Source organism: Carcharodon carcharias, chromosome 19 (genome assembly GCF_017639515.1).
Source record: "Carcharodon carcharias isolate sCarCar2 chromosome 19, sCarCar2.pri, whole genome shotgun sequence".
Classification (NCBI taxonomy): Eukaryota; Metazoa; Chordata; class Chondrichthyes; order Lamniformes; family Lamnidae; genus Carcharodon; species Carcharodon carcharias.
This window is the reverse complement of record NC_054485.1, coordinates 113,601,682-113,614,198: the sequence shown is the minus strand read 5'-3', so window position 1 is coordinate 113,614,198 and position 12,517 is coordinate 113,601,682. Positions and strand designations below refer to the sequence as shown.

General features: G+C 49.1%; 1 protein-coding gene across 2 annotated transcripts in view; it reads left to right on the top strand.

Annotated features, from left to right (window-relative positions):
* Positions 1–12,517, top strand: part of LOC121291876 (uncharacterized WD repeat-containing protein all2124-like) — a 215,887-nt gene that overhangs the window by 193,965 nt on the left and 9,405 nt on the right. For both annotated transcript variants that reach the window (XM_041213519.1, XM_041213518.1), the window contains exons 3-6: positions 5,766–5,872; positions 6,587–6,736; positions 10,084–10,164; positions 10,805–11,017. In XM_041213519.1, the coding sequence (XP_041069453.1) occupies positions 5,766–5,872; positions 6,587–6,736; positions 10,084–10,164; positions 10,805–11,017 (551 nt within the window). The remainder of the gene's footprint in view (positions 1–5,765; positions 5,873–6,586; positions 6,737–10,083; positions 10,165–10,804; positions 11,018–12,517) is intronic.

Genomic DNA, 12,517 nt, shown 5'->3' with positions numbered 1-12,517 from the left:
ACCAGCATTTTCTGACCCTTGCTATTCCCAATCTCTACCCAGACTGATTCTACTTCCTGATTTTTCTGAGCCAAGATCCTTTCATACTAATGTTCTCATGTGATCCTTTTATTATCAGGGCAAACCCCTCATTTTCCATTCTGTATGTCATAGAGGTCTACAGCACAGAGAAAGGCCTTTCGGCCCATCGAGTCTGCGCCTGTCAAACAAGTACCTAATTATTCTAACCCCATTTTCCAGCACTAGGCCCATAGCTTTGTGTGCCATGGCTTCGCAAGTGCACATCCCAATACTTCTGAAATGTTATGAGGGTTTCTGCCTCTACCACCCTTTCAGACAGCGAGTTCCAGATTCCCACCACCCTCTGGGTGAAAAAATTCTTCCCCACATCCCCCCTAAACCTCCTGCCCCTTACCTTAAATCTATGTCCCCTGGTTATTGATCCCTCCACCAAGGGGAAAAGTTCCTTCCTGTCTACCCTATCTATGCCCCTCATAATTTTATACACCTCAATCATGTCCCCCCTCAATCTCCTCTACTCCAGAGAAAATAACCCTAGTCTATCCAATCTCTCCTCATAACTAAAACTCTCCAGCCCAGGCAACATCCTGGTAAATCTCCTCTGCACTCTCTCTAGTGCAATCACATCCTTCCTATAATGCGGATTACAGAACTGCACACAATACTCTAGCTGTGGCCTAACCAGCGTTTTATACAGTTCCAGCATAACCTCCCTGTTATTATATTCTATGCCTCGGCTAATAAAGGCAAGTATCCCATATGCCTTCTTAACTACCTTATCTACCTGTCCTGCTACCTTAAGGGACCGGCGGACATGCACACCAAGGTCCCTCTGATCTTCGGTACTTCCCAGGGTCCTACCATTCATCCTGTATTCCCGTGCCTTGTTTGTCCTGCCCAAGTGCATCACCTCACACTTATCCAGATTAAATTCTATTTGCCACTGACCAGCCCATCTGACCAGCCCGTCTATATCCTCCTGTAATCTAAGGCTATCCTCCTCACTATTTACCACCCCAACAATTTTTGTGTCGTCCGTGAACTTACTGATCAACCCTCCTACATTCAAGTCTAAATCATTTATATATACCACAAACAGCAAGGGACCCAACACCGATCCCTGTGGAACCCCACTGGACACAGGCATCCAGTCACTAAAACACCCCTCGACCATCACCCTCTGCTTCCTGCCACTCAGCCAATTCCAGATCCAATTTGCCAAATTGCCTTGGATCCCATGGGCTCTTACCTTCATTATCAGTCTCCCATGCGGGACCTTATCAAAAGCCTTGCTGATGTCCAAGCAGACTATGTCAAATGCATTGCCCTCATCTACATGCCTGGTCACCTCTTCGAAAAATTCAATCAAATTGGTCAGACATGACCTCCCCTTAACAAAACCATGCTGACTGTCCTTGATTAACCCCTGCCTCTCCAATTGCAGATTAATTCTGTCCCTCAGAATTGCTTCCAATAGTTTCCCCACCACTGAGGTTAGACTGACTGGCCTGTAGTTCCCTGGTTTATCCCTTCCTCCCTTCTTGAATAACGATACCACATTGGTTGTCCTCCAGTCCTCTGGCACCTCTCCTGTGGCCAGAGATGTATTGAAAATTATTGCCAGCGCCCCTGCTATCTCTACCCTTGCCTCACTCAACACCCTGGGATACATTTCATCCGGGCCTGGAGATTTATCTACTTTTAAGCCTGATAGACCACTTAGAACCTCCTCCCTTTCTATGCTAATTTCTTTCACTATATCACAGTCCTTCTGCCTGAATTCCATACCCACGTTGTCCTTCTCACTTGTGAACACCAACACAAAGTATTCATTTAGAACCCTATCTACATCTACCGGCTCCACACACAAATTACCACTATGGTCCTTAATGGGTTCTACTCTTTCCCTAGTTACCCTCTTACTCTTAATGTACTTGTAAAATAACTTTGGATTTTCCTTTATTTTACCTGCCAATGTTTTTTTCATGCCCTCTTTTTGCTCTCCTAATTTCCTTTTTAAATGCCCCCTGCACTCTCTGGCCAGGATTTTCCCCTCAGTGATTTGGGGGGCGGGGCCTGCTCGCTGAGGGGCAAATGATGCGGGAAGATGTCGGGAGGAATCCCCGAAGTCATCCCGGTCCCTCTAAATCTTTAGGAAGGTGGGTGGACGGTGAAAGCAGCTGTCCACCCGCCGACCTGTTAATGTTCAATTGAGGCCATTGACAGGCTATTTAAAGTTAATTAAAGACCTGCCCGTCCAAGTTTAAGGCTGTTGGGCAGGACAGGAGTCCCAACAGGCTCCAGATTATTGATGAAACTTCAGCCGCGGGTGGGATGAGGTTTCATGTCCATTTTTTAAACATTTAATAAAGTTCATGTGTTTCTTATTAACATGTCCCATCTCGTGTGACATTGTCACGTGAGGGGGACATGTTAATAATTTATCTGTTTTTAGGCTTTACTTACCTGTCACGAATCTCCCTGAGGCAGCGCTTTGCCTCGGGGAGATGTGAGCTCTTTCATGCGCGTGCGCGATCGAACACACTTTGACAGATGGGGAATCCCTCCCTCCCCCTGCACAGGAAGTGGCGGGGGTTGGTTGTCCGCCCGCCATCCGAGGGCAAAATTCTGCCCTCTATACTCCTCTGGGGCTTCCGCTGTTTTCAGCCCTCACTATCTGCCATAAGCCTCCCTTTTTCTCATTATCCAATCCTGTATATCCCTCGACATCCAGGGTTCCCTGGATTTGTTGGCCCCACCCTTTATCTTTACTGGAATATGTTGGCCCTGTACTCTCCCTATTTCCTTCTTGAATGACTCCCTCTGCTCTGACACAGATTTACCTAAAAGTAGCTGCTCCCAGTCCACACTGGCCAAATCATATCTGACCTTATTAAAATCAGCCTTCCCCCAATTTAGAACTCTGATTTCTGGCCCATCCCTGTCTTTTTCCATAACAACAAATGGAGTTATGATCACTATCTGCAAAATGCTCCTCTACTGATACCTCTACCACTTGCCTGGCTTCATTCCCTAAAATTAAGTCCAGAACCGCCCCCTTTCTTGTAGAACCTTCTACGTACTGGCTTAAAAAGCTCTCCTGGGTGCATTTTAAGAATTCCGCTCCCTCTAAACCTATCACACAATGATTCACCCAGTTAATGTTGGGGAAGTTGAAATCCCCCTCTATTACTACCCTATTATTTTTACACTTCTCTGAAATGTGCCTACATATCTGCTCTTCTATTTCTCTCTGATTATTTGGGGACCTATAGTACACTCCCAGTATTGTGATTGCTCCTTTTTTGTTCTAAATTCTATCCATTTGAGGAGCCTTCTAAGATGTCATCCCTCCTTACTGCTGTAATTGATTCCTTGATCAATATTGCGATACCCCCTCCTCTTTACCTCTTCCCTGTCTCGCCTGAAGACCCAATATCCTGGAATATTCAGCTGCCAATCCTCCTCTCTCAGCCATGTCTTTTTGACAGAAATTATATCATATTTCCAATATGTTAATTTGTGCGCTCAACTCATCTGCCTTATTCGTCAGACCCCTTGCATTAAAATAAACACCATCCAACCTTACCAAACTCCTTTGTACCATTACTGGCCTATAAATTCTATGCCTTCCAGACCCACTTGCTCTCTCTTCTAATTTTGGCTGTGCATCTCCCCCTGCTAAACCTCCTCTCAGGATCCCATCCCCCTGCCCAGTTAGTTGAAACCCTCCCCAACAGCACTAGCAAACCTCCCCACAAGGATGTTGGTCCCATTCCGTTTCATGTGCAACCCGTCCACCTTATACAGGTCCCACCGCCCCCAGAAACGGTCCCAATGGCCCAGAAATCTAAAGCCATCCCTCCTGCACCATCTCTCCAGTGACACATTCATCTGGACTAACCTCCTAATTCCAAACTCACCAGCACATGGCACCGGAAGTAATCCAGAAATTACTACCTTTTGAGGTCCTGTGTTTTCAATCTGTTTCCTAGCTCCCTAAATTCTGCTTGCAGGACCTCATCCCTCTTTCTACCTATGTCGTTGGTACCAATATGTACCACCATCTCTGCCTGTTTGCCCTCCCCCTTCAGAATGTCCTGCAGCCATTCAGTGACACCCTTGACCTTGGCACCGGGAGGCAACATACCATCCTGGAGTCACATCTACAGCCGCAGAAATGCCTGCTTGTTCCCCTTACTATTAAGCCTCCTACCACTATTGCTCTTCTCCCCCCCCCCACTATGCAGCTGAGCCACTCACAGAGCCATGAGTGTGTCTGCACTCCCCAGAGGAACCGTCACTCTCACCGTTTTCCAACACAGAAAAACGGTTCTCGAGCGAGATACACGCTGGGGATTTCCTGACTACCTGCCTGACACCTTTCTTCTGACTGATGGTCACCCATTCCCTCTCTGTCTGCACTTCCGTAAGCTGTAGGGTGACCGCATCTAAAAACGTGCTGTCCACAAAACTCTAATCCTGGCAGATGCACCTCCGAAACTCGGAGCTCAAGTAGCTGCAGCTGGTGGCACTTCCTGCATACGTGGGTGGTCAGAGTACAAGGAGCATCTAGGACTTCCCACGTATTGCAGGTGGCACATAACACAGGACTGAGCTGTCCTGCCATGCCTCCACTTGGAAAAAACCCCCCGACTTTTAGTTAAATACAGTAAAAAAACAAGTTGTTATTTATGTACTTGAAATAAAAACTCGAACTCTTACCTTTCCTTAGCTTAATCCATTTTAAACTGGAGAAAAACACTTACCCACTACTCACCAATCAGCTCGCACCTTTGTGCTTATGTCACTTTATGAAGCTTCCCCATGCTGGCTCTGATCTCTTGTGCTGTCTTGTGATGTTATTCTTGCTATCTTCAACAAGAACCGACTGCAGGACACTCATCCCAGACTGCTTCACCGCAATGCTGACTGTAGGACACTCTTCCCGGACTGCTTCACCATGATGCTGACTGCAGGACACTCTTCCCAGGCTGCTTCACCGCGATACTGACTGCAGGACACTCTTCCCAGACTGTTTCACCGCGATGCTGACTGCAGGACACTCTTCCCAGATTGGTTCACCGTGATGCTGACTGCAGGACACTCTTCCCAAATTGCTTCACCGCGATGCTGACTGCAGGACACTCTTCCCAGGCTGCTTCACCGTGATGCTGACTGCAGGGCACTCTTCCCAGACTGCTTCACCGCAATGCTGACTGCAGGACGTTCTTCCCGGACTGCTTCGTCATGAAGCTGACTGTAGGACACTCTTCCCAGACTGCTTCACCGCGATGCTGACTGCAGAACACTCTTCCCGGACTGCTTCACCATGATGCTGACTGCAGGACACTCTTCCCAGACTGCTTCACCATGATGCTGACTGCAGAACACTCTTCCCGGACTGCTTCACCATGATGCTAACTGCAGGACACTCTTCCCAGACTTTTTTTGAAATGTTGTGTACCCTGAAATATTTATTTCCCAAACTTGGTCACTTTGTAACCATGTCTTGTAATGGCGATTAGATCTTAACCACCCATGCACCCAGCTGGCTCAGAGCAATCAGAAATGGCAAATTACAGGTCATGGGCTCCAATTTGCTCTGCGAAGGTACCTCTCCCATGTGACCCCATCATTTTGTGTGCTCTTATTCACCTAATAAGCAACATGGCAGACTAATACCCAACAAGGATTTGCACCACCCACATTCACTGAGCTTCTGCTATGATTTACATTTCCAGAGGAGAATAACCAACTGTACACGGTCGACGTCTCTTCAGATGGGGGCACATACGCCACAGCTGGCAGTAACAGAGGTATCAGGATATACGATGCCAAAACCAACCAGGTAAACCTCAACCACACCCAGCTCCCCTTGGCCCCACCTCAGCAACTCGCTTATAACCTCACTGTAAATGTGAAGGATGGCCAGCTAGTTTCCTTTCTTTAATCCCATCGCTCCGAGTGGTGGATCTCTAGTGAAATATGTCAACAACTGAGCATTTTGTACTCGTTGCTGTTGATGGGATTTTGCTGGGATCTGCGATGCGTTTATCTGAACTTGGTGCCTTAGTTGCGTGAGAAATATTGACCAGGGAAACTTGGAGATCTCCTTTCTACCTTCTCCCATGTGATCTTTAACATGTATCTGAGGCACTGGAATGGGCAGAGAGGAGCTCAGTTTAATGTCTCGCCAATGGTATGGCACCTCTATTGCAGTGCATCCTTGGCACTGGCTCTCTGTCAGTGGGGCACACTCTTGGTACTAGGCTGGCATTGCCAACCTGGGTTACCTGTAGAAGGTCCAGAGTAACGTTTGCATCCATGAGGAGAGAGCTGACCGAGCGTAGCTGTAATTCCAAGAGATTCCTCCCGATACACAGAGTGTTGGCAGACTGGGACTCGGATCACCGAATTTCCGAGCCTCACTCCAGTTTGGCAAACCCCCAAGCTGGGAGGGGGGTTTCCTGGAAAGGTGGGTGTCTCCTTTTTTAAAATGTACCTCATCATCTGTTGGTTCATTCCAGGGTATAATTTATTGCAACTGTTTACTTCCTGACAGCTGATAAATATTTTGGAACCTGCTGATTATGTCACCAGTGGGAAGGAACTGAAACCTGCAGATGGGCACACACGGCGCATCTTTGCAGTTCGATTCCACCCAGAGGAACGGCACATCTTTGTATCAGGAGGCTGGGACGATTCCATCAAGGTGGGTTGGATTGAATGGGTCATTCCGTGGGGCTTTGGGGGTTTTTCCTGCCCCTCCTCCCACCACCCTCCACATCCCGATCATCCCATTTAATAAACCACTGGAAGCGCTGCCGAGCTCCCCACGCCACCTTACGTGGTGCATTCCTTAACATTTCAGTTTGATTTCTCTGCCCATTTGATTGCAACCTTCCCTCATCCCCAAGAATGATTCTTTTCCTGGATTTTTTTCAAAATTCATTCACGGGATGTGAGCTTCACTGGCTGGGCCCAGCATTTATTGGCCATCCCTCATTGCCCTTCAGAAGGTGGGGGTGAGCTGCCTTCTTGAGCCGCTGCAGTCCCTGTGGTGTAGGTACATCCACAGTGCTGTTAGGGAGGGAGTTCCAGGATTTTGTCCATGTGGTGTAGGTACACCCACAGTGCTGTTAGAGAGGGAGTTCCAGGATTTTGTCCATGTGGTGTAGGTACACCCACAGTGCTGTTAGGGAGGGAGTTCCAGGATTTTGTCCATGTGGTGTAGGTACACCCACAGTGCTGTTAGAGAGGGAGTTCCAGGATTTTGTCCGTGTGGTGTAGGTACACCCACAGTGCTGTTAGGGAGGGAGTTCCAGGATTTTGTCCGTGTGGTGTAGGTACATCCACAGTGCTGTTAGGGAGGGAGTTCCAGGGTTTTGTCCATGTGGTGTAGGTACACCCACAGTGCTGTTAGGGAGGGAGTTCCAGGATTTTGTCCGTGTGGTGTATGTACACCCACTGTGCTGTTAGGGAGGGAGTTCCAGGATTTTGTCCATGTGGTGTAGGTACATCCACAGTGCTGTTAGGGAGGGAGTTCCAGGATTTTGTCCTGTGTGGTGTAGGTACACCCACAGTGCTGTTAGGGAGGGAGTTCCAGGATTTTGTCCGTGTGGTGTTGGTACACCCACAGTGCTGTTAGGGAGGGAGTTCCAGGGTTTTGTCCGTGTGGTGTAGGTACACCCACAGTGCTGTTAGGGAGGGAGTTCCAGGGTTTTGTCCGTGTGGTGTAGGTACACCCACAGTGCTATTAGGGAGGGAGTTCCAGGATTTTGTCCATGTGGTGTAGGTACACCCACAGTGCTGTTAGGGAGGGAGTTCCAGGATTTTGTCCGTGTGGTGTAGGTACATCCACAGCGCTGTTAGGGAGGGAGTTCCAGGATTTTGTCCATGTGGTGTAGGTACACCCACAGTGCTGTTAGGGAGGGAGTTCCAGGATTTTGTCCATGTGGTGTAGGTACACCCACAGTGCTGTTAGGGAGGGAGTTCCAGGATTTTGTCCGTGTGGTGTAGGTACACCCACAGCGCTGTTAGGGAGGGAGTTCCAGGATTTTGTCCATGTGGTGTAGGTACACCCACAGCGCTGTTAGGGAGGGAGTTCCAGGATTTTGACCCAGCGACAGTGAAGGAATGGTGATATATTTCCAAATCAGGATGGGGAGTGACTTGGAGGGGAACTTCCAGGTGGGGGTGTTCCCATCTATCTGCTGCCCTTGTCCTTCTAGATGGTAGTGGTCGTGGGTTTGGAAGGTGCTGTCAAAGGAGCCTTGGTGAGTTCCTGCAGTTCATCTTGTAGATGGTACACACACTGCTACTGTGTGTCGGTGGTGGGGGGAGTGAATGTTTGTGGATGTGGTGCCAATCAAGCGGGGCTGCTTTGTCCTGGACGGTGTTGAGCTTCTTGAGTGTTGTTGGAGCTGCACTCATCCAGGCAAGTGGGGAGTATTCCATCTCACTCCTGACTTGTGCCTTGTAGATGGTGGGCAGGCTTTGGGGATTGTTTGGATGCTTGTGGTGTTTGGGGGGGGGGGGTGTGTGTGTGCATGTGTGCAGTGTGTGCGTGTGCAGTGTGTGCGTGTGCAGTGTGTGCGTGTGCAGTGTGTGCGTGTGCAGTGTGTGCGTGTGTAGTGTGTGCAGTGTGTGCGTGTGCAGTGTGTGCGTGTGCAGTGTGTGCGTGTGCAGTGTGTGCGTGTGCAGTGTGTGCGCGTGCAGTGTGTGCGCGTGCAGTGTGTGCGCGTGCAGTGTGTGCGCGTGCAGTGTGCGCGCGTGCAGTGTGCGCGTGCAGTGTGCGCGTGTGCAGTGTGCGCGTGTGCAGTGTGCGCGTGTGCAGTGTGCGCGTGTGCAGTGTGCGCGTGTGCAGTGTGCGCGTGTGCAGTGTGTGCGCGTGCGCGTGTGCAGTGTGTGCGCGTGCAGTGTGTGCGCGTGCAGTGTGTGCGCGTGCAGTGTGTGCGCGTGTGCAGTGTGTGTGCGTGTGCAGTGTGTGCGTGTGCAGTGTGTGCGTGTGTGTGTGCGTGTGCAGTGTGTGCGTGTGCAGTGTGTGCGTGTGCAGTGTGTGCGTGTGTGCAGTGTGTGTGTGTGTGCAGTGTGCAGTGTGTGTGTGTGTGCAGTGTGTGTGTGTGTGTGTGTGCAGTGTGTGTGTGTGTGTGTGCATGCGTGCAGTGTGTGTGCGTGCAGTGTGTGTGCGTGCAGTGTGTGTGCGTGCAGTGTGTGTGCGTGCAGTGTGTGTGCGTGCAGTGTGTGCGCGTGCAGTGTGTGCGCGTGCAGTGTGTGCGCGTGCAGTGTGTGCGCGTGCAGTGTGTGCGCGTGCAGTGTGTGCGTGTGCAGTGTGTGCGTGTGCAGTGTGTGCAGTGTGTGTGTGTGTGCGTGTGCAGTGTGTGCGTGTGCAGTGTGTGCGTGTGCAGTGTGTGCGTGTGCAGTGTGTGCGTGTGTTTGCGTGGAGAAGATTCTCTAGCGTTCTGTTCTAACTTTCATACATTTAATCTCCTGTTTGTTGATATTGTGTTTCCTGGGCCCGAGGATTGTGCCTTGATCACCAAGTGTGCTCCTACCAGGCCCGAGGGATCAGACTGCTGGGTTAACCCCTGTTTGGTTTCACCCCTTTAACATACTGGCCTCATCTCCCCACACCAATTTGAAACAATCTCAAAGAGAGAAAGAGCAGCCTAAATTCTCCTACCCACAGTGCAGCTGGTACTGTTCTGCTCATATTGTTTCTGTTCCTCTGCCGTGTGATTATATTCTTCCCCTTCTCACTTGCCTGTGTTCAGGTTTCTTTTCCTGGGTCTGACCTCCCATCGCCAGTTGCCCTCCTTCCTCTAGGCTGATGATCTCCAGGGCAGAAGGGAGAAGGACGTGTGACCTCCCTACACAGTTGAGAGGTTCCGGATCTCCACGCCAATCCCTGTGCAGCCCCACTGGCCTACGGTCTAGGTTAGGAGAGCCATCTGAATTCAAATCCATGGGAACCGCCACATCTCTCCAAGTATCACTCTTGTCTTCACTGTGGTCTGATCAACAGTCCAGTTAACAAAAATAAACTGATCTCTCCTCTAGATCTGGGACAAGCGAATGGCAAAAGAAGCTCGGAAGGTAATCAATGGCCCCCATATCTGTGGCCCTGCGATTGACATCAAGGTATGCACTACAGCCAGCACCTCCCACATGGTGGGAGTCCAGCGCCCTTCCAGTGAAGTGGGAGGGATGGGAGGGGTGGTGTGGTGGTGAAGGGGCTGGTGAATCCTGGGAAGGGTAAGCAATCCAGGGAGCCTTGACTGACCCCTAGACTACAGAGGGTTAAAAGCAAAAGTAGCTAGGGCTGCTCCTCCATATACAAAGACTTGCATTTATACAATGCCTTTCATGACACCCTAAAAGTACCTTACGACCCACTGGGGTACTTTTGAGATGCAGCCATCATCTCTGATGTAGGAAGCGCAACAACCAATTTGTGCACAGCAAGGTCCCACAAACATCGTTGTGGCACTGAACCTCCGACAGCATGGCACTCCTTCAGGGAACAATAAGTCATGAAGAACACCATTGGACTGAAGCTGCTAACCACTGGGGAAAGGCCTTGGAGCAGTGCTGACCTGCTGGGTCACTCTAGCATTCATTGAAATGTATCTTACTCGCTCACTGAGAGTTTAGTGGGTAGACTGCACTAGCTCCTGTATTTACATCATAAGAGGGTAGCCGCAAGACAGCTGCAAAGCTGAAGCTCTCGAGGATCAATGTTTGTTCCAGTTCTAAGCTGTGGGTTTTTTTTAATATACAGAATAGTAAGATTCTGACTGGATCCTGGGTGGCTCGGAATGCGCTGCAGATTTGGGATTTTCGCAAGTCGAATGTGGAGAAGAACATCCCATTTCCTGCAGATAAAGACCATGGCGAATTCCTCTACGCCGCTCGTTATTGTACCAGTGAAATTGTTATCGCAGGAGGGAGTGGAACCAACAGTGTGCAAGCCATCAACTTCAAAACCGATGCGGTGAGAGGTCAAAAGCTTGTCCAGCAGGGGACATTGATAACATGGCCACAAGGGCACCGATATTTGGCTGTCATATCAGTCAAGCTGCTGAATTACAAACTAGGGGTGTCCTTGAGATAATGAGGTTGTGATTTCATCCAAACTCATTGACTTCAATGTGAGGCTACAATTGGGTTATAATCTAATCCTGTCACACCCATTGAAAACAAAAAGGGTTCTAACCATAGCAACGATGTGTGTTTAGAAAATTCCTGCAAGGTAAAATACTCCTGAATGATTTCGCAGGGAGGAAGATCCAACATTGACATTGAGCGAGGAGGAGATTAGGTTGGGATGCAGCTGGTATTTGAAGATGGTTTTAGAGAGTTTTATGCAGAGAGGTGCCTGAAAGCACAGCTGTCTTTGGTGGAGGGGAGGAGAATACACTCGAGGCCAGAAGCAAGGGAATCAAGTGTTTTGCTTGGCAAGTTGAGACCCCTGGAGGGAGTTAACGATATGATCTTGAATCTTCCCGGCCCTCCCCCAGTCTGACCTGTGATAACAGCCGGGGCTCTGTAGAAAGGGTCCTTGGCATCAATTCTCCAAGGTTCATTCCAGATAGTTACCAAGCAGCCAGCATGCTGAATGAGCCAACTCTAATTTAAACACCTCAATGAGATTAGCTTAACTCTGGGGAATACAAGCCTAGTCTATATGTAACCTATCCTCAAAATTTAACCTATTAATTCCCCCTGTATTATTCTGGTGAATCTGCAGTCCTTCTAATGCCAAGATGTCTTTTCTGAGGTGCAGAGCTCAGAACTGTGGTACTCTGATGTCCACAAGCCGTGTACAAACGCAGCACTGTTTCCCCCACTTGGCATTTCAGCTCCGCTGAGATAAAGGCCAACATCCCACTGGTCCTTTACTCAATTACTTTTTGTACCTGTCCACAAGAGCTTAGTGATCTTTGATCTCTCCGACACTGGTGGAGTGGTAACATCCAGTCATGTGGTTGCCCGCAGAGTTATGAGTGTTAGTGTCACAAGGAGGGAAGAGGAAACCAAATGAATAAAGGGAAGGATTCTGAAAATTTTGATTAATGCATTGACTTACCTGGCCGTGTGTCTGGCCATATAGGGAATGTTGGTTTGACTACTGGAGAAGGCTGCACTTTTGCAAAGTTATGTTGGTATTTGGCTTGATCCCTGTAGCTCTTAAAATGCTGGTGCTAAGAGGGGGGGAGCTGATCTATTCTGCTGTCGTTAGCATTGATGCTTGGACAGCATGAAGCAGTTTTGTGGAAGTTGCGAGTAAGTCTTTATTAACATTATGGAACAATGTACATGTTTACAGTAGAGGGTACAGGTTTGGAGAGGGCTGCATGCTAGGTCCTTACATGTTGCTACCTATCTCAGACTGGCCTTATCTCCAGGCCTTACACTGTGTGGGCAGTATTGTACTCAGTGCCACATTAACCCTTTAGGTACCAGGTCCTTCTACTACATCTCCCCTCAAGTC